Raw genomic sequence first — 24,633 nt, 5'->3', positions numbered from 1 at the left:
CAAAGGGATGTCATAAACACCAACAAAAGCAATGCTGCCCACACAACCTTCCCAATATGACTAATTGTGATCCCATTCGTCCGATTAAATGAGTCCAGTCATTCAACGGTACGCCGCAGAACAACATGGCGTCAGGGGCTGCAGCAGGAAGGACTGAGGAAGGGAAAATGAGTAAGAAGAATCATTTTCCCATTAAGTCTTTACTTGTTGACAGTCCATTTGCTCCCAACTAAGTAAGATCAAAAAGAGTTAAAAATGACTTCCTTTCTTTTCTTGAGAGGAGCATTCCACGTAAAGTTTCTGTGCAACAATCTTTAATCTTTATAGTATTAATATAATAAACATTGACTTTGTGAGTTGTGTCTGCTTGTTTTTGAAGAGGACGATCTAAATTTGCCAGTCACTCCATGTTTCTGACCCTTCTCTTTGGCCATAAGGTGTAGGTGTGAAACAACAAATAAGATCATAAATGGAGTTGGCAGAACTTCAAACACACTGTCTCTTATATATCATACCTGATTTGATTGATTTTGATTTAATGGTTTATTTCAAGCATTAATTGTAAAAACATAAAAAAATCGAACAGATAAATCAAACTTATTTTAGAGATAAAGAAATACATAGATCAAAAAACAAAGAAAAGTAGTGTGAGATGATGTCGTCCTCTTATCAGTGTAACTACTCATAATCATGAAGATTTTTGCTGTAATGCATGCAATAAACACATAGGTCACATTAGATTGAGTAAATAGTATGCTTATTAATGCCAAACAGAGTTTGACATATGGCTTGAAAAAGAGTGGGAAGAATCAAACCTATATAAGCGATACATTGTATTTCTGTCTGGAGGCCTAAGAACACCACGGTATCTTCTTTAAAGAGGAAATTCTCGAGTTCCCTTTTGGACGGTTCTCTCCTCCACCAGAACCAGAAAACACCAACTGTTCTGATGTTGAACCCAAAGGGGAAATTAATGCTCAAAGTTCCCAGGACTCCTTCAGGAGAACACAAGGATTCTCAGACCAGTTGATGGATCTTGTTTGGGTCTACTACAGTGCTTCCTATTGATGGATGAACAATCATAAAGCTTTTCCAGTAAGGTTAATGATGAAGCCAAAACATATGCCACACCCATCAGCTTGTCAATTCTGCCCTCAGCACAAAATCTGGAGATGTAGTTTCCTACTCACTTCCACATGTAAACAAAAGCTTAATCATATAGAAATTGAACCAAAGATAAGGTCTAATGGAAATTCACTGCATATCTTGGTTAAGTATCACTGTTTTGTTACTTAAGAAATTTTTTTACATTGTAGAAAAAAAAATGAATGTTTTAGGATACATGACTTTTTTTTAACATGCAACAAATATTTCCAACTTATTTTGTTGTGTAACATTAACACAACTGAGAATCAAAGGCACTTTTGACCTCTGAAGAGAACCCCTCCCTGATCTCGAGATGTCATCGCTGAGCCTCATTCTTTTACAGACAGTTGGGGAGCTAAGCCCTGCTTTAGTGGAAAAGGAACCAAAGTACAAAATAGGGATAATCCTCTTTGCATCTCTGAATGCTTGAGAGTACGGCTCAGGTCAAATTGAACATGTCGCTCCCTGAGGACTTAATGTGATTACAGGGACAAGGTCAGGCTGCACTTGACTGGATGAAGAGTCTGATCCAGCAACAAAGACTTTTAGTGGATCTTAATGAAATCGTGCAACATTGAATTGTGTTTGTCCAATTAAAACCATCAAGCCTCATCGACTGAGCTCCCATGCAAACCAGATTTAAACAAATATGCTCCACATGATGGAGAATTAACAAACACACTGTCATATTCACTGCAGGGCTCTTTAATAAACAGCCAATTATTTTTATAGCTAAGAAATAGAGAAAAGTTTCTTACCCATCAGGTTTCTCCTGTCTGTCATGTTTTTTTTAGATAACTTCATATCTGCTGTCCGGCTAATAACCCATACTTTATGGAATTGCTGAAAGCCATTAACTGGAGTGCCACCGCCACCCACCTGCTCAGCTGCAAGCTGGGAATAAACAAATTGGAAATTAAAATGTTGCTCAGTGGCACTGCAGTGCTCTCAACCCCCAGGGTCCTTTAAACTGTCCAAAAGAAAGCCTTCTTTCACTTCCTATGAGGAATTTAGATTTTTGTTTAGTTTTTTTTTTTTTTTTTTTTTTAATGGTCTAATTCAGTTGTCGAACAGGTTATCTGCTTGGAAAAGATGTGTAGCAGTGTCAGGCCACAAAATAAATGCATTTATGACAAATTTCAACCTGTAACTAGCTCGTCTGTTGTGCATTTTACTGATCTGACAGTGAAGATATACTATAGCTTTTTTTCATGTATAAAGCCAACGTGCCCATGCCCCTCTTTTTTTTTGTTGTTTTCAAAAAACAAAATAAGCAGGTATAGTAGATTTATGGCTGACATTTAGCCACTAAAAAGCCACTAAAGAAAGTGATGAAGACACTCTGGCTTTCCTGGTGACTTTTTAAAGTCAATTTAATCAGTTGTACAAACTGTGGAAATATAGTGAAAAAAATGACCAAACAATTCTTCTTCCAAACCTTGTTCTTCTAGGTTTTTACTATTTTTTTAATGGTACCCTTCTCTTTCAAGCTTTGTTACTGGTTTACACAATTTTTATATATATATATTTTGCAGGTACACTGTATGATACAACTCCCATGATTCCCATGCGATTAAGACTTGTTTGTATAGTTGTCTTTTCAAATAAATTTATAAAAACTGTAATTACAAAAAAAGAACAAACAAGTAAACAAAGGCACAAATGAGCAAATATGCAGCTTATTAGTATGTTCTGGAGCAAAATAAAAAGAGGGATTTTTTAGGTTTAACAGCTTCCTCCATATCTCCATTTTCATATTTAAACAAATATCAATCTTTTTTGTTTGTGGAGAACTAAAGAAGTTGCAAACTTTCTATTTAAAATTCAAAACACAGTTTGTTATTCTGTCCTAAAGGGTCCGTAAGTTTACACTAAAATGGATTTAAGTCTTTTTTTAAAGGTCACAATGTAAAATGACAGCCATAAGAGAAATTCTTTTTTCAGGCAGATGAGAAAAAAAAACCCTGATGGGAAGAAGAAGGTTTAGGAGAATGAGATCACCCATTTTGTTCCAGTGGAGCTCACGCTCCAAATTAAAACCGTCACCGCCTCCTTCCACAGAAATGTGACATGAAAACGATGCTCCTCAATGACAGCAGCGTTTATTGAGAAACATGTCGTTACAGTTTCAGTTTTCTGAAGAGACAGCATTTTTTACCTAAAATAATGTAAAGTACAGCTGTGGGGGAGGACTTCTGTGCCGGGCTCGGCTCCCATGGAGCGGAAAGAGAGGAGAGAGCAGGCAGGCCGCCTGCAGACGCTGCAATGTGCTACTTGAAGGCAGATTTCCTTGTTACCACTGATGATGGATTTGTGTGGAGTTTCCGGGGGACCAGGCCAGTTAACAGGCTCATTCCCACTGCTAAATTATGAAAGACCAATGCTTGTGAACATCCACATGTTTTGGCACTAATAATATTTTATTTCAGAGTAGTCATCTGCAGAAAATCAATTATTAACAGTGTCAGGTCTCTGGAGTTTTTGGACGTGTTCACTTCTGCTGTAAACTTTATGCATTTGGTGAACTGTTGTTAGGTCTCACTTCTGAAAGCAGCTGTAAATACTGCCTTTATCCCGCTTGTGGGTGTGATATTGCATTCTTTTTGATCTGCTAAATAATTATTTTTGACACGAATCAAGCAATATCCCAGTTATCCTCGGCCTGCTCATTTAGCCATTTGATTCGCAGGGAACCTTCACTGGCTTTCCTGTAGCCGTTCAGTTTTCGCCTCTCACTCTCTTTTATGTCTGCTTTTTCATTTCAGATCCACTGACTACGGCACCACATATGAGAAGATGAATGACAAATTTGGGCTCAAGACCGTCCTCAGCTACCTGTACGTCTGTCCATCCAACAAGAGGAAGGTGAGCTTTCCCTGTACTGTGCGATTGGGATGCACAACTGTTTACTTTTTAATACAAATAGCAGCCAACTGTTTCCAGCATTACTTGGAGTCCTAATGAGGTTTTTTTAACATAGGATTTCACACCAATAACTGAATTAAAAACTAGCAGAAATACTTTCAAACAGCCTGTGAAAAGACATGGGAAACGCAGTGATGGAATCTGTTTTTCTAGTCCTGCTGAAAAGAATTCTGTTAACATGGTTCTTAATGGGCTTCAGCCGTTTATAACAGTCGTATTTAGATGAGATAAAAAATAAAAAATAAAAAAAATAAGATTAATGTATTCATCCTAGTGGGAAAGACTCAAATATCACCAGCATTGTGCACACATTGAAAATAGGAAAAAAAAAAATAAATTGACAAATGGACTGAAATCAATAAATGTTAAAATACCAATACAAATACTTCAGTGCATAGGAAGTGCAAAAATGTATGATTTTGAAACCAAGGCTTTACTCTTTTCACAATTTTTTTCCAAGAACAAGAATTTCCCTATCAAGAGGAATCTTCTAAAAGACCATGACTGATTGGTGTCAAAGTTATCCAAAGTTATAGTGATGTCTGCAAAACTGGAAAAGGAAACAGAGTTGATGAGCTTGACCAGAATAAAGCAGACCATGCACATATCCAAGACTTAAACCCCAACATTGATTACATCATCATCATCATCATCATCATCATATTTTTATTTTTATTTTATAGTCAAGCACCAAAGGTTCCCAGTCCACATGGACTTACAAAGACACAAACAACAGGCAGATAGGTTTTCCTTCATTATAAACAAAAGGTCTTATGGCAATCCTAAGCTTTAAAGAAGAAAACACATAAAACACATTGCTGTTGACAGTTTTTCAAGAAGATAAGAAGATCTGTCCGATATACTCAAAATTCTGTTAGAGAGAGAATGGTGAGAAAAAGAGAAAATATTGATTTTCTTGGCACACTTTTGGCCCCTTAGTACCAATCAAGCATCTTTAGAATCCCACAGCCTACCTGAGTATTGTTGCTGACCATGTCACAATTGTTAGATAGATAGATAGATGACTTTATTAATCCCACAATAGGGAAATTTCATTTATCTGTGGCAGCAACACGACATTCAGAAATAATCTATATAATATAACATCAATAAAGGACATCACAAATTACATTTATATTAGATAATTAAAAATATTACTAAAATTATTATGAAAAATTATTATCAAAAATGAGATTCTTATTAAATAAAGAAATAAATATTAAATGTAATTAATGTAATTAAGTTACATGTTACAATTAGCCCAAAGGGAAGCTAATTACAAATGGAAAGATTATAGTCAATGCAAAAAAAGTACTGCTTTTAAGTAAATAAATCTGATAACAACTGCTCAGCGTTTCTTTACTTGAAATACACTTTTTGTCTCCACTAGCAGTGATTAGGTATAGGTTTGGTGGCTGTAAAATTCATCAATAAACTGTTACTTTATATGTTAACAATTGTAGGCAAGAGGGAACCCAGGAGCAGGAAGGACTTAAGCCAAAATGGCATGGAGTACAAAAATAAATGAATAACAAAAATGTACCACAAGCGTAGGTCAAAAAGACTTAAAAACAGAATTTCAAAAGTTCTACAGATAACTAAAATAAATCTAGACACTGTTAGCCAGTAAGCTAAGCTAACCTTGCGTAAAAGTCAACCAAAATAAGGTGAGATATTTATCCAACTATGCCACCTGTTTAAACTGAGTTCACATAGTTATCCTCGTGTGAACGTACTCTCAAATAAAGCTGATACACATTTACAAATGATTTTACAGCAGTTTTTAAAGAGAAGTTAATGAACCGCAAGACCTGCCAGTGTCAAATTAACATGCTGCTCAATAAGCTGACAGGAGATGTGAAAATGGTCAGAGGATCTGGAGGACAAAGAGAAATATGAGGCGGTACTTGCGGGGTCTTCTGTCATGGCCGTCACTACTGAGTCAGCTGCAGATTTAATGATAAAAAGTTAAATAAAACTGCAGAGTCATATTTGTAAAAAGAAAAATCACCAAAACTGGCATTCTGATCATCACTCTAGACCAGGGGTCGGGAACCTTTTTGGCCAAGAGAGCCATAAATGCCACATATTTTGAAATGTAATTTCGAAAGAGCCATACAATAATGTAGTGTCCCTTCCCCACACTGAGGCACGGAGACTTAACCTCTTTTAAAGTTCTTTATTCCGATTACTGCAGACCGCAACAAACGCCGTTCAATTAATTCAGCAACTCCTGAATCTCTCCCGCCGACACGAGAGCGCTTCTCCCAACTTTATATTCCCCTGCTCCCGCTGCAGCCCTCCCATTTCCCTTATTCGGCCCATAGCTGAACCCCATTGGTCCAAACTACCTAACAACAGGCTGAGCGACAGAACTGAGGGCCAATCAGAGCTCTGCTTGACGCGTTCAATGAACTCCAGAACTTTTAACGCGGCCCAACAGCCATCCAACTCAGTCCGCGACAATTTGTTTAAAACTAAATATACAAGTGAATGTGTGCATTTGATTTAATTTCAACATTTTTAAAGTACAATAAGTCTGTGGATTCTTTTTAATATTGTTATTCTGTTGCTAATAAATGATGAGTATTTCTCGTGGTAGTTTTGCTGATGGTCTAGTCTGGTTGATACGTGGTGAGTTTCTGCTTCGTTCAGGCGTTGAGACTTTAAACGTCATCGTAGGTCTGAATGTTCTGTAGATGTGACAAAGACTGCTCACATGCAGACGGGGAGCCAGACACACACTCACACGCTGCAGTGAGTGACGGGAAGCGGGTTTTACGTTTTTACAATCCCTGCGCGATTCACCTGCTGCCTGTCCCCACAACACCTCAGCCCCACCCTCTGCTTTCTCCCTCACACATCCCGTCCCCGCATCTGCGCGCTCTTTCTCAGAGACGGGAGCGCGTAGTTTTAGGCACATCAATTCACAGGTTTCCAGCTGGTACAAACTCTGTGAAATAATAGATAATAGTAACTGATAGCGCTGGCGCAGATTTCTCTCTCTAAGCACTGCTACAACTGCGCGCCTCTGGCATCGCATCGCGCCCGAGAAGGACTGGTCTAATGAAAAAAAAAAAAAACTATAATTAAAGATTTGTCTGCGAGCCACATGTGACCATCAAAAGAGCCATATATGGCTCGCGAGCCATAGGTTCCCGACCCCTGCTCTAGACATATGTTGTGTTGGAGGCACAGGTTGAGCACCAGTCTGCAGCCTCCCCCCTCTTTATTCTGGGTGGAACAGTAAAATGTGAAAGGCAAAGGAAAATCACTCATCCACTGACCTGTTAGATATGTTGTATTAGTCAAGGTCAAGAGTGGGTTGGAGAGCGTCCTTGATGTACTTGACGACCAGTCTCTCCAGGCACCTAATGATTCTAGTGTTAGCACCACTGGCCTGCAATTACTGGGGCAGGTAATTGCAGTCTGCTAAGTAACTGGCACTGCTGTGGATGGCAGATGGGGACAACACTGACAGACATAGCCACATGACTTTTGTTATATTGAAATGTAATGGCTGATGATAATTAACAAGAAACAGCTTTAGTGCAGCTGATTGTAGCACCCGTTTTAGCAGTATTGATCTTTTTATTTTTATTTTTTTACAAACTTCCAAATGTAAACTGTGAGAAAGTGCATTTATGGTACAAACTTTGGAGAAAAAGATCCTCCAGTGGATGCTTCAAGTGGCTACAGTTGAACTATAGGAACTTCAGGCTACAAATAAAAGAGAAACATAAGTGTTTCTAACTCACAACCATCTGCCGCCGTCTTTAATTCGTCTCCGGATGACATGAATCACTTCTTTTTTCATTTTTTCAGACATTTTGCAAATGTAGTTAATTGTTCTGTGCATGCTTTGCATTCCATTTCTCACCATCTGCCACCATTTTAATTTCATGCAAAAGCAAAGCACTCTTCTTTGAGTAGAAACTGTTTTAAATTATGTGAGTAAATCATTCCTTAAGGGAAGGTTTTTTTCCACTATTTTACACTTCGTTTGAACAGCTCTCTCTTTATAGAAACCCTGTGAATCATTACAGGAGACACACCAGTCTGTACATCAGGCAGGAAATGCGTTTCCTCTCAAAGGATTCATTTCCAACTTTTTGACTCTGAAAAATAAAAGGTAAAAATTTGCAAGTGAATTTAATGTATTGTCCATTCAGGGTCAGACTAACACTGGTATCAGAAACTAAGATTTAGTATGTTGGTCATTTAATAAGGACAAAAAGAACAAAACCAAAAGAAAAACAATGTTTTGATTTGGAAGATTACTTTTTTTTTTGTTTTACCCCAGTATAAGGTATTCCACCCTAAACCATTCTGCTTGTGTATCAGTGTGTAACTCACCGGCCACTTTATTAGGCACACCTATCCAACTGTTTGTTAACGCACATCCAATCACATGCCATGTGACAGCCAATCACATGGCAGCAACTCAAGCATTTAGGAACACAGACATGGACAAGACGATCTGCAGCAGTTCAAACCAGGCATCGGAAAGGTGTCAGGGTTGTCGTAGACATGGCAGACCCAGATGCTGGAACCCAGAAAGAACTTCAGAGCTTCAAAGCCGGACCTGCTTGCTGTGGAGCGCAACCTCAGGGACCGTGAAGCGAGGCAAGGTGAGACGAGGTGTGGACGCCGAGGACAGCGGGACCACCTTGGAGAGAAGCGTGACGTCGAGGACGGCGTGACGAGGCGAGAGGACGGCGTGACCAGCTTGAGGTGAGGAATGGAGAATAGCTCTGGACGAGGAACCAGCGTGACCAATGGATGAGGAACCTGGAGATGAACAGAGAACGAGGTGAGCACGGAAACTTGACTTGGTTAACATAGACTAAAAGGCCAGGCTTAAGCACCGGAGTGCGTATAACAAACTGGCGCTGGATACTGGAGAGGAGAACCCTTATGAAGGCAGGCAGGAGATGAGGAGATGCAGGACAGCTGGTTCCAATCAGCCGAGCAGGAGCAGGAGTGCAGGGAGGGGGAGGTGGCTGACACAGGCACCGTGACAGTACCCCCCCCCCCACGGCCCCGGCGGCGAATGTCCAGAACTTGACTGACGGTGAAGGCAGGGGCGCCTTCGATGACCCGGGCGGGTGGTTGGGAAGCGGACGGTGGGCAAAGAGGGCTCTCCAGGAACGGTTTAATCTGAGAAACATGGAAGGACGGGTGTACCTTGAGAGCCGCCGGGAGCCGTAGCTTGACACAGGAGGGGTTAATAATCCTCTCGATGATGTAGGGTCCGATATACTGGGGTCCCAGTTTGCGGGAGGTCGTCTGAAGGGGAACGTTCCGAGAAGACAACCAGACCTTCTGCCCCGGTTGGTAATCAGGCCCCGACCTCCTGCGACGGTTGGCCAAGCGGCAGTTGTTCTCCCGGGTGCGCAGGAGGGCGGCTTTGGCCTGGCGCCAGATGCGTTGGACACGCTGCAGATGGTGCTGAACAGAGGGTACTGCTATATTGAGCTCATGGGAAGGGAACAGAGGAGGTGAATAGCCAAGGGAAGCTTCGAAAGGGGACAGTCCCGTGGCGGAGGAAGGATGATTGTGCACATACTCGACCCAGACCAGAAACGTAGCCCAACTAGCAGGATTTTGGGCGGCCAGACAACGGAGAGCGGCCTCAAGCTCCTGATTGGCCCTTTCTGCTTAACCATTAGACTGTGGGTGATACCCCGAAGTCAGGCTGACCGTGGCACCTAGGGCAGAACAAAACGACCGCCAGACCTGGGACACAAACTGTGGTCCCCGGTCGGACACAATGTCCTTGGGAATGCCGTGATGTCTAAAAACCTGGTGTACCAAAACTTCAGCCATTTCAGCTGAGGCTGAAGGAGAGTTTGGGCAGGGGAATGAACTGTGCGGCTTTGGAGAAGCGATCAATAACAGTGAGGATGACCGTGTTGCCCAATGACGGGGGCAGACCAGTGACGAAATCCAAGGCTAGGTGTGACCAAGGGCGTTCGGCGATAGGCAAGGGATGTAACAGACCGGCCGGGGATGCGTTGGAGGATTTGGACCTGGCACAGGTGGTACAAGCTGCAACGAACTCCCCAAAATCATGTTCCATGGTAGGCCAGAAAAACTTACGCTTGAGAAGACTCAGCGTTCTATGAACACCCCCATGGCAGGCAACGCGGGATGAGTGACCCCAAACCAGAACATCAGATCGAAGTGAGACGGGAACGTAAAAATAGGTTAGCGGGAGGAGCGGGATGACCCGGTTCCTCGTCCTGCGCCTGCAGGACCCGCGTCTCAATGTCCCACATAAGGTTTCCCATGACGCAAGTGGGGGGAATGATCGGACCTGCTTCTTGGTGGTCGTGGGTGCTAAAAACCCGAGAAAGGGCGTTGGGTTTGACATTCCGGCTACCTGGTCTATAGGTGATCGTGAAGGTGAACTGGTCAAAAAAGAGGCACCAGCGGGCCTGGCGAGAGTTAAGACGTTTGGCTGTGCGCAAATAAGCAAGATTTTTATGGTTGGTCCATACGATAAAGGGTTGTTCAGAACCCTCTAGCCAATGCCGCCATTCCTCAAGTGCGAGTTTAATTGCTAGAAGTTCGCGATTACCTACATCATAATTTCGTTCCGCCGGGGAAAGCTTACGCGAAAAGAACGCGCAAGGCTTAAGTTTACCGGTGGAGTCTTCACGTTGGGACAGGACTGCCCCAACCCCAGTATCTGAGGCGTCAACCTCGACAATGAATTGTCGTTGCGGATTAGGTTGAATCAAAATAGGCGCGGACACAAACATCTTCTTGAGTTTATCGAAGGCATCTTGGGCCTCGGTACTCCAAATGAAAGGTTTATTGACGGAAGTGAGTTGGGTGAGGGGCGCGGCGAGAGAACTGTAGTTACGGATGAACCGGCGGTAAAAGTTAGCAAACCCAAGAAAACGTTGTAATTGTTTCAGTGTTTCGGGAGGTTCCCAGTCAGAAACTGCCGAAACCTTAGCAGGGTCTGGACGGATGTTTCCTGCTTCAATAATGAATCCCATAAATGATACCGTGGAAACGTGGAACTCGCATTTCTCAGCTTTTATAAACAGCTGATTCTCAAGGAGGCGTTCCAGAACCTGACGCACATGGGAAGTGTGTTGCTCGAGATTGGGTGAATAGATGAGTATGTCATCTAAATAAACGAACACGAACCTGTTGAGAAAGTCTCGGAGCACGTCATTGACGAGGTGTTGAAATACAGCGGGGGCATTAGTGAGCCCAAAGGGAATCACTAAATATTCGAAGTGCCCTAGAGGGGTGTTGAAGGCAGTTTTCCATTCGTCCCCTTCACGCATGCGAACGAGGTGGTATGCGTTACGAAGGTCCAATTTGGAAAACACACACGCGTCCTGAACAGAATCGAGAGCGGAACTGATAAGTGGCAGGGAATATTTATTCTTCACGGTGATCTGGTTAAGTTCCCGGTAGTCAATACAGGGCCGCAGAGACTTGTCTTTCTTCTGAACGAAGAAAAAACCTGCGCCCACAGGAGATGAGGAGGGACGGATGTGACCCGAAGCAAGGGATTCATGAATATATTTTTCCATCGCGAGTTTCTCAGGACCGGACAGATTGAAAAGGCGCCCCTTAGGGAGCGTGGCCCCGTTTAAAAGCTCGATGGAGCAGTCGTAGGGCCTGTGAGGGGGTAAAGCATCCGCTTTTATTTTACTAAACACTGGCTTAAGGTCATGATAACAGGAGGGTACTTTGGTGAGGTCTATCTCCTCTGGAACAGGATCCGGACTGGGGGGGGGAACAGAGGGAATGGCGGAACGGAGACAATTAGCCATACAGTGGGCGCTCCAGTAAGTGATGTGGTGGTTGGCCCAGTCGAATTGAGGATTATGACTTCGTAACCAGGGGAAACCTAAAATAACAGGAGACTGGAGGGATTGGGTGATGTAAAATTGCAAGAGTTCATGGTGATTACCGGAGGTGATGAGTTGATCTGGCTGGGTACGATGAGTGATGCGTGTAAGTAATTGTCCACCTAACCCAGCAGCTTTGACCGGGTGTTCCAGAGGTTCGACGGGAAGACCGAGCTTGGAAACTAGAAAAGAGTCAATAAAACTTTGTTCGGCTCCAGAATCGATGAGAGCCTGACATTCATGAGCCTGAGACTGGTGACATAGCCTGACAGGAACATAGAGGAAGTTATTTTCCTGAGTCTTGGACAAAAAACCCTCCCGCGGCCTGTCTCCTAGCGGGGGGTTTCGGAGTTTAAACGGACAGGACACTGATGAATGTGATGACCAGATTGACCACAATAAAAACAGCTACCTTCCTCCCTTCGTCGGCGACGCTCCTCCGGAGTAAGCTTTGAGTGGCCGACCCGCAAAGGTTCTCCAGAGCCATGATGGACAGTCGCTCTGAGCATTGGAGGAGGTGGTTTTGACCTGGTGGTTTTAGGAACATGGTTAATGGTGTTTTCTCCCTCCTGACGCGAACATTCCAGCTGGCGTTCCCGTAGCCGTACGTCAGACCGAAGAGCGGCTGTGAAGAGCTCCTCAAATGTCTCTGCTTCGGGCTGTGAACATAAGTGGTCCTTGATTTCTTCATTTAGAGACTGATAGAATACCCCCTTAAGAGCAACATCTGGCCAGACGTCCACAGGATGCGGAAGTCAATTAGATGTTCACTGACAGCCCGTCCGCGTTGTCTCAGTCCCAGCAGGCGGCTTCCTCAGACTTACGGGGTTGATCGAAGACCAAACAAAACTCCCTGATAAAACGTACAAATGGCACTTGGGAAACAGGGTTTGAGGATAAATAAGCTTGAGCCCATTGAAGGGCTTTACCTTGGAGGGAGTTAACGAGGGAAATCTTGCAGTGGTCAGCATGGTAGTACCGCGGGGCCTGCTGAAAGATCAATTGACATTGTAAAAGAAAACCTCTGCAGGATTCAATGTCACCTAGGAATGGTTCGGGCTGTAGCCGGAAGTTCTCCTGAGCCCCGGTGTCGGCGTAATGACCAGAACCCCCAGCAGAGGGAGGCATGGGGCAGGACATAATAGGAGCCGATTGCTGTCCAGTCAGTTCCAACAAAGCCTGTGAAATGCCGTCCAAACGGTGGAATAAATCCTGCTGGGCCGAAGCCAGCTGATTGAGAAATTCAGCCTGCCGTCCGAGCGCTAGTCCTTGCTGCGTGACGGCGAGGCGAAGTCCTTCTGGGTCAGCTGGGTCTGGGTTTTGGCCAGTTTGTTCTGTCAGGGTTGTCGTAGGCATGGCAGACCCAGATGCTGGAACACAGAAAGAACTTCAGACTCCAGATAGTTAGTGACAGAGTTTATTGCTCCAAGGGAAAAGAGTTTCTAGGAGCGCGGTGGCACCGGGCTCCGGAGGTGCGTGGCGTGGGAGCCGAGGACGGCCGGACCTGCTTGCTGTGGAGCGCAACCTAAGGGACCGTGAAGCAAGGCAAGGTGAGGCGAGGTGTGGACGCCGAGGACGGCGGGACCACCTTGGAGAGAAGCGTGACGTCGAGGACGGCGTGACGAGGCGAGAGGATGGCGTGACCAGCTTGAGGTGAGGAATGGAGAATAGCTCTGGACGAGGAACCAGGGTGACCAATGGATGAGGAACCTGGAGATGAACAGAGAACGAGGTGAGCACGGAAACTTGACTTGGTCAACATAGACTAAAAGGCCAGGCTTAAGCACCGGAGTGCGTATAACAAACTGGCGCTGGATACTGGAGAGGAGAACCCTTATGAAGGCAGGCAGGAGATGAGGAGATGCAGGACAGCTGGTTCCAATCAGCCGAGCAGGAGCAGGAGTGCAGGGAGGGGGAGGTGGCTGACACAGGCACCGTGACAAAAGGGGAAGAAAGGTGACTGAAGTGACTTTGATCTTGGTCATTGTTGGTGCCAGATGTGCTGGTCTGAGTATTCCACAAACTTCTGATCTACTGGTATTTTCACCCACAACCATCTCTAGAGTTCACAGAGAATGGTGAGAAAAAGAGAAAATAATGATTTTCTTGACACACTTTGGGCCCCTCAGTACCAATCAAGCATCTTTAGAATCCCACAGCCTACCTGAGTATTGTTGCTGACCATCTCCATCCCTTTATGACCACAGTGGATCATCGTCTGATGGCTACATCCAGTAGAATAAGGCACCATGTCATAAAACTGAAATAATCTCAGACTGGTTTCTTGAACAGGACAATGAGTTCTCTGTACTCAATATCCTCCACAGTCACCAGATCCGATCCTAATAGAGACCCTTTGGGGTGTGGTGGAATGAGAGATTGGCATCATGGATGTGCACCCTACAAAACTGCAGCAACTGCGTGATACTATCGTGTCAGTATGGCCCAAACTCTCTGAGAAATGTTTCTAGTACCTTGTTAAATCTGTACCACCGAGGATTAAGACTGTTCTGAAGGCAAAAGGGGGTCCAACCAGGATCTAGCAAGGTGTACCTAAAAATGTGTCAGGTGAATGTATAATTAAAAAAGCTGCAATAATAATATAATATATATTGTGCATTCTTCTGTTGTTGCACTATGATTACACGTAAGGAACATCATGAAGTTTATTAATTTAACTATATTTCATTGTATGTGGATATTCTAGGATGTTTCCAAACCAATGTCAGAATCATAATGTTTTTATGATCAAATTTAATGACATTGGGAAGTATTCAGATGAGGACAGGCCACCAGAGAATCACCGTTATAACAATCAAAAAGGTTTTTTTTATAACTTAAGACTGCAATTTGGGTGAATGTGCCATGCAGAATATGTTTGAATAACTGTTTTATTCAGAAAATTGAAGTTTAAAGATGTTTTTAATAGGTTCATTGTTAGCTTGAAGCTCTTGGCGCTTTCTGAATTTTCCCTTCAGGTCTTCAAGCCTGACCCTGATCTTTCATAGGAAGAATGAAATGACCTGAGGCTGTTTCTGATTTCTGTTTTCACTAGTACAAATGAAAAAAAAAATAGGAAAACATTTATTTTGGTTTAACAAATCTTTAAAGTGATTTCTTTCTCAATTTGAGCTAAAATGTGAATAATAAAATCTTTATATTGGCCTAGAAATCACTTTTTAACCATCCATCCATCCATCCATCCATCCATCCATCCATCCATCCATCCATCCATCCATCCATCCATCCATCCATCCATTCTATTCTGCTTATCTGGGACTCGGTTGGGATGGCAGCAGTCTAAGCAAAGTGACCCAGACTTTCTTCGTCACAGCCATATCCTAAAGCTCCTCTGAGGGGAAATCCCAAGGTGTTCCCAGGCCAGCGAAGAGACATAGTCTCTTTAGTGTGTCCTGGATCTTCACAGGGGTCTCTGCCTGGTGGGATATGCGTGCAACTCCTACAGAGGTGTCAGGTTCCAGGTAACAAGTCAGAGCATGAAATAGTTTCAACTCTCAATAAATGTAAAGCCTCTTAAGAGCTCTGAAGACTATTGGCTCCTGTTACCTTTTTGATTCATTCCTACTTACAGTTCATCTTTAACCCTTTGTGTTTCATCTTGGATGGAGGGTTTATCGTTAAGCAACCCAACAACCACATATAGTGTTGCTAGTAACCTTTGTTACTGTAGTGTCAGCTCTCTTTAGGTCATTGGCCAGTTGCCGCTCTGTATTTCTGGGCTATAAATAGGTCCAGGTCGAGGGAGATTCTCAGTGATCTTGAACTTATTTATTTTTTATACAGTTGATTTCTTATCTTTAAGCTGCTTTCTCATCGCAGATTCTAGAACAGAAAAAGGCTGGAATAAACCAATCTTATCTCTGTTGTCCTTAGACAGCTCATAGTTGTTGGTCATGGGGAAGAGGTTGTCTTCAAGGGATCTGCAGCTACTTCTCCAGTTTGGGGGTTACTGCCCCAAGAACTCTGATAACCACAGGCACCACTATTATTTTCACCTTCAATGTTTTCTCCAGTTTTTCTTTGAGTCCTTGGTATTTCTCCAGTTTCTCGTGTTCCTTTTTCGTTATGTTTCCATCACTTAGTAATGGCACATCCACCACAATGACTTCCCTCTTCTTTATCCACCAACACAATATCTGGTAGGTTCTCCATCACCATCCTGTTGGTCTGTATTTCAAAGTACCACAGGATCTTTGCTTTTTCATTCCCAATATGTGTTTTAAAGGCATTTAATGATTTAGTAAAAAGCAATGTTTACCTTCATGCTTTGAAATTAAAGTTTTATGTAATATGTATTTTTCATGCACTTAAAAAAGATTTACGTTTGATTTCTCCATTCATGTTGTCTTATTAAAAAGTTTCAAAATTGCTTGAATAAACTAAAATAAAAAACAGTGTAAAATAGATTAAAATTGTCCAACAACACTCTTTGATAGGGAATAAAGTCTTTGATGTTTAGAGAGTAGCACCACTCTGACATTACTGCAGGTGGGATCGGATGAATCCTGGAGTTTAGAACCTTGCTGTGGAGTTGGAACAGATGATGATCGGTGAAATTTAGGGGAATTTTAAAGAGAAGATTGCTGAGTGGATGGGTATAAAGTAAATCAAATCCTACTTGCTCAGAGCCAGTGAGGGTAATTTTGAATGAAGTTGAATTTACAGCGTGGGAAAGCCAAAGCAACAGATAATCCCTCTGAAGAGAAGGTACTGAAATGGATCTTCTTTAATAAAATTACACCAAAGCTTCACTTCAAGCTGCTTGAAGCAACAATTTGATCATGTGAAGCCATTCCTGGATCATTAGAAAACCTTTCCAACTTTACCGAGGGTTAACTGGGGTTAAGGTACCTGCTTTACTCTAAGTTGTTTATGCAATAAAGAATTTTTCTTATTTCTTCTTATAATAATGACCAAAAAGCTAAAACTTCAGTTTGTTTACTGTTGAATTTTCTTGAGAAGCAATGTTTGCTCTCCATGTTATGTTGGGGTGTAAAAGCTTACATAAGATCAATGCCATAGCTGGTATGTCTTGTATTTCTGGTCATTTTGTTTCTACTGACAGGTCTGATCTGACAGATTTTCAAAAAAACTAAATCCAAAGACTTCAGGAAGAATGTCTGTTTTATGTGTTGAGGTTGTGGAGCTCCTGAAGTTCATCCCCTTGCTCCTCCAAGGCCTCACTGCTGCTTTGACCCTGAATATGTTTTCATGGAAGTTAATAACGTTGGAGGAACGCTGTGTGGAAAGGTGCTTCCACGTCAGAGCGAGGCACAGATCATACTCCTCCTGACTCACCCCTCCCAATGTTTTCATGCAGAGAAAATCTAATTTAGCATCAAGGATGCGGCAGAAATTGCCCCTCCGGTTTTTTTATTCTCCTGATGCGAATCGCTTTTTGTGTCATTAATATAAATTAACTAATGTGCTCCTGATATCATTTCCTCTGTATATTCCCAGAAAACATTTTTTTTATTGTTTGTTCTCTGCTTTGTTTTTGTCATCCTGTCCGGCGCCGGCTGACCCCCCAGGTCTACCTTTGGGCCAATCCTCCGCTTTATCTCAAGCCTAATTATTTCGATTTGCCTTCTTGTAGATGGATGAAGGTTTGCTCGATTGCTGCCCGCATCCTTCTGTTGCCTGGGTGCCTAATCGCTCACTGAAAGATATAATCGTCTGCCGCTCTTTGAAATATTCTCTCTGCCAAACCAAGAGGGAATCATGATCTCTTCTCTGCTGCAACTCGGAAAGAAAATACAGACCTTTTTCTCCGTTATGTTGTCCAAGGAATAAACGGTGACCTTTAGAGATGGCACATTATAGATCTGAAGGGCAGTAATGACATTTCGCACAGGGCCTCTGGAAGCGCACGCATCCTCCCGGCTCTGTTCTCTCTATGCCGACCCTCCGTCTTTGATGAGAAAGTCGTTCTAGGTTTAAAAATTAAAGACATGCTCAGTTAAGATGCCGAGGAGGAAGTGCCACTGTGAAAACATGATAGCTAAATGTGGGTGATTAAGCACTGATCCATGTTTAATGAGCACACTGCGGCGACAACTCTGTTTTTAAACCTCTCGTCTGAGACAGACTAAGCTCAATTGATCTGGCGTGATTCATTTGCTGCTGGGTGTCTTTTTTTCTCTCTTGCTTGGATCCATACCTCCATTTACCTCATGATCCAACAACTACCCAGCTCTATCTTAGAGCTGCAGCCGATGCACAGCTCACCGTCGGGCTGATAAAACACAAAGGTTGCCCCTCCAACCTTTATCGATTGAGCATTGTTAGCCTCCTGAGTGGATGCTGTGAGGGAAATCTTAATCAGACTTTGATAACACTCCAAGTCACTTTGATTTTGGGAAAAGAATAACTTATCTTTCCTGGTTTGGCAGTGATGGAGGTTCCTGATTTTAAATGTATCCACATATTTTGCTTTTGCTAAAATCCTGAAGAGATTTGTATTTTCCAGCCCTATTTCCGAGTTTGACGAAGAGTAGGGCTGAATTTGAAAAAAAGAAAGAAAAACAACTGATCAGTATTGAAAATTGCATTTTCTTATAACATGCATTCATTCATCAAATACTTTAATCAATTTACCTTTAAAGTCATTTCTTGTTGAAATTTTCTTGTTGAAACTTCTTTGTCATGTTTGATTTGGCTGCTGGGACTTATACTCTGGAGTGATATATAGTCCAAAAAAAACAGGAATTGTCCTTTCATTTCTAGAAGTGAATGCCATTTCTCTACAGTTAAAATCTGAAAGGACATTAACAACAGCTTTTAAGTAGAAGTTTTCCTTTGTTTATTATGCAATTAGGTACTACTGAATTTAGAAAATCCCTTGGAGAGTTGGTGTTGTATCTTCAAATTAGAAAAAAAAAGGAAGGAATTATGGACCAAAAAATACTGGTATACTGATTCACTCATTCACTCAAACTGATTATCATTGAAAAACCAACAACGTACATCAATGTGTAAATCCAAGGTTGCTTATGCAGAGAATAAAAATAGGTCAATTAACATTAGGGAAATGTAAAACTAAGGAAACTGCAGTTTACAGTTTGCAAGTGGTACCACCATTCTGGAGCTTGCAGTCTATTTTGTTGAATAGATCTTCTCTCACTCGGTTTATGTCGTTTTTTGCACCTATTTGTGAGTTTTTTTCTTTTTCAGCTCCCAAAACAACAAACTCTCCAAAAGAAGCCTCAAATTGTTCAAAGTTACAGGTTCGAAGACTTTAGGCAGTGCACCACTCTATCCTAATAAAAACTGCAACAAGCTACAAAGTGGTAACAAAACAGTATTTTCTCCAGAACCTAGTCTTTGTGGAAAAAGAGGCAATTTGTGGGAAAAAAGTGATAAATGTACTGAATTTGAAAGGACGTTACATTCCTCACTCATTTTAAAGCTTCAACAGAAAGCAGGAAAAATTTCTGAAGTCCTGACTGAGGGAATGAAGCAGTCTCACAGCAAAATGATGGAGTATGATTACTGTTTAAAAACTTTAAATTACACTTGACAACCCCCTAAGACCCCTGCAGATATCAGGAGGCGCTGCCATTACACCGTTGCAGGTAATGGATGGAAAGATCGGCCAGCCCAGGCCAATGAGAAAGCCAGATTGAGAAAGTGTTGCCTGTTTATTGGTACTTAATGAAAAACAATTTATCTAAATCACCACCAGGGAGAGTTCCTGGTTAAAGCTGAGAAAAGAAGGCTGGCCTTTCTGTCAGTGACAAATGCGCTGCTGTTTTTTCCAATTCAAATAAAATTGACGAGAGAAAACAGCCATTCCGTCGGTGAGCAAATTTGTTACCCGCCGTTCCGCTGTACGGTCATGCTGGAGGCTCAGGAGCCGAGTTTGAACCCGCAGAAGACTCAGTCCTGACAGATAAACATTCAGCCGTCCATCTTAATGATGACTGAAACTACGAGCTTAAAGGTTTTAACAAACCCACTGAGTTTGATCACCCGGCTCTGTCTCTCCGTCAGACAATTCCGGAGCCTTAAGCTCTTTGTTTTATTGCTTTTGCACTCTTGTCGCTTTATTAAACCGGTTTCCAGCTGTAATTACAAACAGCAGTTAGAAGAAACCACTTCACACCGCTTTTATATCAGTGGAGAGCTGAAACAGCTGATGGGAGAACTCAAAGTAAATCATGACCGTGAAAGGCCGAAATCGAATGACTTTGAAGAATTTGACAAATTAACAAAACTTCACATCGATTTGGACCTGGGTACTAACGCCACTGCTTCACATACTCCTCACAGTTGGTGGAAGTATATGATCTCTCCCAATGGACTTGTAGAAAGAAGTATTTAAACACCCAAAATGGCTTTAGCATACTTTGAACATGGGCTGTCTTGTACATTTCAGCATGATTTGCTGTTTTGTTGAGGTTGTGAGCGTTTCACATGCAGGGAAAGCTAGTTACCTCACCAGATTTGCAAAATGGGTCTACCAACAGGTGCTCTGGTCCATTTCCACCATTCACTTAGGTGTGCCTGAGCCTAGAAGGGAGTCATCACAGTAGTCTAACAAACAGGTGTGACTGGGCATGGTACAGATTTCCCCTTAATCAGAATTTTTTTTAAATAAATATATAAAGATGTATTCTGATCATCTCTGATCTATTTTAGAGATTTCCCAGTGGTCTTTTAATTGTGATTATAGTTTTACCCAAAAAATAAAATATCTAGGACATTCCTGAAGAGCTGCAGGAATTGTTTAAAACATTGTGTTAATCAGTAACTCAGCATTGGATATTTGCATTAATTGAATAAAAGGCTTTAGATTAGTTTGTGCACACGTCACTTGGAAAATAAAACAGGTAACATCAAGATCTGGGTAGGATATTAGGTATGCATGTAGAAAGGTTGAGCGTGAGTCTATTATCACTTTTCTGTTGTAAAATCAAAAAATCCCTAAAAAGACTAGTGTGCCAATGTTGCCACAGCCTGTGTTTATGCAAGGAGCCAAACGACAACAATCTATCGATTGGTTTAGAAGAGCATGATGTCAATTTAAGAAGACTTGAATAAAACAAAGCTCATTTGATACGTTTAACACTGTGTTTCAAAATACAATTAAATATGAGAGATTATATCTTAAAACATTTGCTAAAAGTGTATCACATAAGCTTAAAATACCTTTTTTTGTTCAGCCAAACTTCCTTCAAGTATTTTATCTGTCTCCACAAAGGCTCCAGATGTCATTAGCTGAAAGAAATTTGCATTGTGAAATTCATCCTTTTATTGAATTCTGTAATAACTGTGACGGCTCTAACAGAAATAATCCAAGCATGAAATTACGACTTGTTCTGCTGTGGAGCTCCTCAATCTGAATTTAAAGTTTCACTGTGGTTGAGTGAGACTGATAAGATCTGGGACACGGTGAAGGCTCAGATTTGTGTTTGTAAACCTTCTTTCCTCAGATTATGGTGTTGACCGATCCGGAGTTTGAGAGCAGCGTCCTCATCAGCACCGATGAGGGAGCCAGCTTCCAGAAGTACCGCCTCTCTTTCTTCATTCTAAGCCTTTTATTCCACCACACAGAGGAAGACTGGGCTTTGGCTTACAGCCATGACCAGAAGGTGAGACCGAGTTCATTCCTGTCATCTGTCTTCAACACCACACGTTCACTGAAATCTGTAGCTTCATCTGCTGTATGTGTATCAGAATAAATAAGGCAAATTCTTATGTTTATGTGAAATTATGAAATATTAAGCCTCACTTTTTGGTATACAGCCACCAGACTGCACAATTGTTGGAGGGGGGAAGGAGTCACACTCACCTGAGCCTCTCTGCACTTCTAAAGCTTCTGTAAAACACTTAAACACTATTTTCATGCGTTTACTTTAACCCTTGTGCTATCCTGGGCACTTTAACGTTGGGAGTTGGGTCATCTAGACCCACTACAATGATTTGTCATCTTCACTGGTGTCCATGGATTTCATGAAATCTTTCCACCTTCATCCACCTTTGTCATGGTAGGGGAGAACACGTAAATGTAAGGATGGGGTCATCTAAGAAAGCACAACGGTTAAGAAGAAATGCGCCTTAAACATTGACTCTAAATGAGAACTAGACTGAGTGACCCCTCCCCCCTGGCGTTGCAAACAGGAAGTGCCCCCTGGTTACATGAAGCTATTATCCCACAGACTACTTTTGAGAAATAAACAGCTTTTACTCAGTCATTCTATTTGTCAGAATGAACATTCTTGCTCCAATATCTTTTTAACATGTTCTTAATAATCCAATTTTTTACACATATTTTTTTTTCCATTGTTCAAGTTACAAACTGGCTATCAGATGGTTCAGTATCAGCATATGGCCTCACCTCGAATGTTTGACACGTTAGACAGAATCTCCCGAGCCTACTTTCAAGTGTTAGGGGTCTGGGCTTCCAACAAGCTCACTCCTGATTAAAGAGAGTGGTTGCCACAGAAATGTTGACTCAGACAGACCCGGACCAATCACTGCTTACTGTGAATTTCTGGTTCCAATATGGCCACTGAATTGACTTAATTTTGTTGGAGCTGGAAGGGAGTGATTTTCTATTGGTGACATCATACTCACTGGGTTCAGTTTTCATAAAAAGTAAATTTTCTTAAATCAGGAGTTTTAATTCTGGTTCTGTTTTGCCGGTTGGTCTGCTCTGGCAGGACGTTTGGGCTCAGCTGCTGCTGTTGCAGCTTTCTTTTTGTCAAACATTTTTGAATACCTGTAGAAAGCATTAAACATATCATCTAGTTAGTTCTTTTCTGAGTTGGATTCAGATGTGGTACTTTGTGCCATAATGATGCAAAATTGAATTGTTCAACAAAGAAATTCACATGAGTCTGCTAGATAGTGATTGTTCATCTGTTCCAGCCCATCCATGATGACCCCCCCAAACACTAGGGTGCAGTGTGAATATTTTTGTTGATTTTTGCTCTGGCATGTTTACCCATCTTCCCTCCATCAGAATTTACTGAAGCATTGTCTGCTAAAACTTTGAAGCTGAACTACCTTCTATGAACAAAGCTGGATATGCCCAATAAAATGCCCCAAACTCAACCATTGTATTTGATTCTACCTGCATCTTCTTTGTTATATTTGATTGATTTGTCTTGCATTTTTGCAAGGTACTACTTTGTATACTACGAGTACCTTTTGGTGTGTCAAAATGTTCTTTTCATCATGGTATTGTTGCCCTTTTGTTGATGCTGCATCTGGCAAAAAAAGCTGTATTCATTCACTGAAGCACTGGAACGTCTTGCCCACAGGGCGAACAAACCATATTTTAGGATCTGTCAAGAATGATCACAGGGCTGGACTCAGATGCAGAGATTTCAGTGGTTTTTAATTTATTGAACAAGCTTCCGCTATGGCTCTAGAAATAACCAACAAACTGGCACAGGACAAAGGGAGACTCAGACTGTTTAAGACATGAGGAAGGGGAACACAGGTGGAAACAATCAGGGAAAATTACACAGTCACGAGAGGAGAGTTAGGGTTTCAAAATAAAACAGGAAGTGCAACACGAGACAACACAGGTGACAGACGTAGACCAGAAGTGCACAACTCAGGACAAAACATAAGAATGACAAGACATGACAATATCAAATGTAGTAGAGTACAGCACAGAGCGTCATGTGTGAATGCGTCATTTCTTGTCGTCAGCTACCACAGCAGAGGAGATGCTCCCCAAATGATCTATTTTTCAAAAACACATGGTGGTATCCTTAAAAGGCTATAGTCATTGGAAAAGAAGCTTTGGAGAATTTTGACTTTGCATTTGATGCAGTTAACTGGCTTAAACAAATGTTTGTGCTGAACACTAAAGTTTGGACCTTGTAAAGAAATAAATACTCAGAAAAACATTTTTTAGCTGAAAAAGTGCAATGTCATAGAAACGAACTGACCAAATTTTATATGGAAAGAAATGTTTTTTTGCAGTAAAATAGCTAAAACAAAACATAATGCAATGAAAGCCCTTCAGCATGGCTCTAACAAAGAAAGCAGCCGATGAAGGCACCAGAAAAGCTTTATTTTCAACAATAAATAAGATGGATGTGCTTTTAGTTCCCCTGTTCTGTCAGCACTAGTATTTGTAGAAAAGCCAGACTTTTAGCATTTACTTCAAAAACATAGTTGAGATTTCTTTACGGCATCTAGAAAAAAATATTATTTTCCAAACACTGACTTTGGTAATGCAATTTTGATTAGTAGAGACTTTGGAAAATAGTTCTATATCTTTCCTCTTTGTGGTTAATAACATTTTTGACACAGCAGATCAGATAAATTACTGTATGTTTGAAAATGTTAGGCTTGCATCACAAACCAACCATTGTTTTGCTGTTTTCTGCTGCAAGACATTCACGGATTCAGCTTCGAGGAAGGCACTTCTAAAACTAAGAGAGCAGTGTTGCGTATCAAGAGTCTGATCTTGTTTCACTTGGACTACTGCCAGTTTTCTTTTTTTGCATTTCATAAAGGTTCCCTTTGAAATAACGTTCATGATTAAGGCTCAAAGTTTTGTTTTGCAGCTCATTTTTTCCACTTTTTGAACTAAAGTGCCACAAAAGTGAAAGAGCTGCTGCTGCCCAAAGGTGACTGAGTCTCTATTCTTTATCAGGGTTTCATCTTCACTGCTCTTTGTCACACAGTTTGAAGCTCT

At 41.8% G+C, this 24,633-nt stretch overlaps 1 protein-coding gene across 1 annotated transcript in view; it reads left to right on the top strand.

Annotated features, from left to right (window-relative positions):
* LOC101164279 (VPS10 domain-containing receptor SorCS3) overlaps positions 1 to 24,633 on the top strand; it is a 262,968-nt gene that overhangs the window by 112,721 nt on the left and 125,614 nt on the right. Inside the window, exons 3-4 of the mRNA XM_023954909.1 lie at positions 3,912 to 4,011; positions 21,407 to 21,565. Of these exons, the coding sequence (XP_023810677.1) occupies positions 3,912 to 4,011; positions 21,407 to 21,565 (259 nt within the window). The remainder of the gene's footprint in view (positions 1 to 3,911; positions 4,012 to 21,406; positions 21,566 to 24,633) is intronic.

This window comes from Oryzias latipes, chromosome 1 (assembly GCF_002234675.1).
Source record: "Oryzias latipes chromosome 1, ASM223467v1".
Classification (NCBI taxonomy): domain Eukaryota; kingdom Metazoa; phylum Chordata; class Actinopteri; order Beloniformes; family Adrianichthyidae; genus Oryzias; species Oryzias latipes.
The sequence above is the reverse complement of the archived record's forward strand: the minus strand, read 5'-3'. Positions and strand labels throughout refer to the sequence as shown.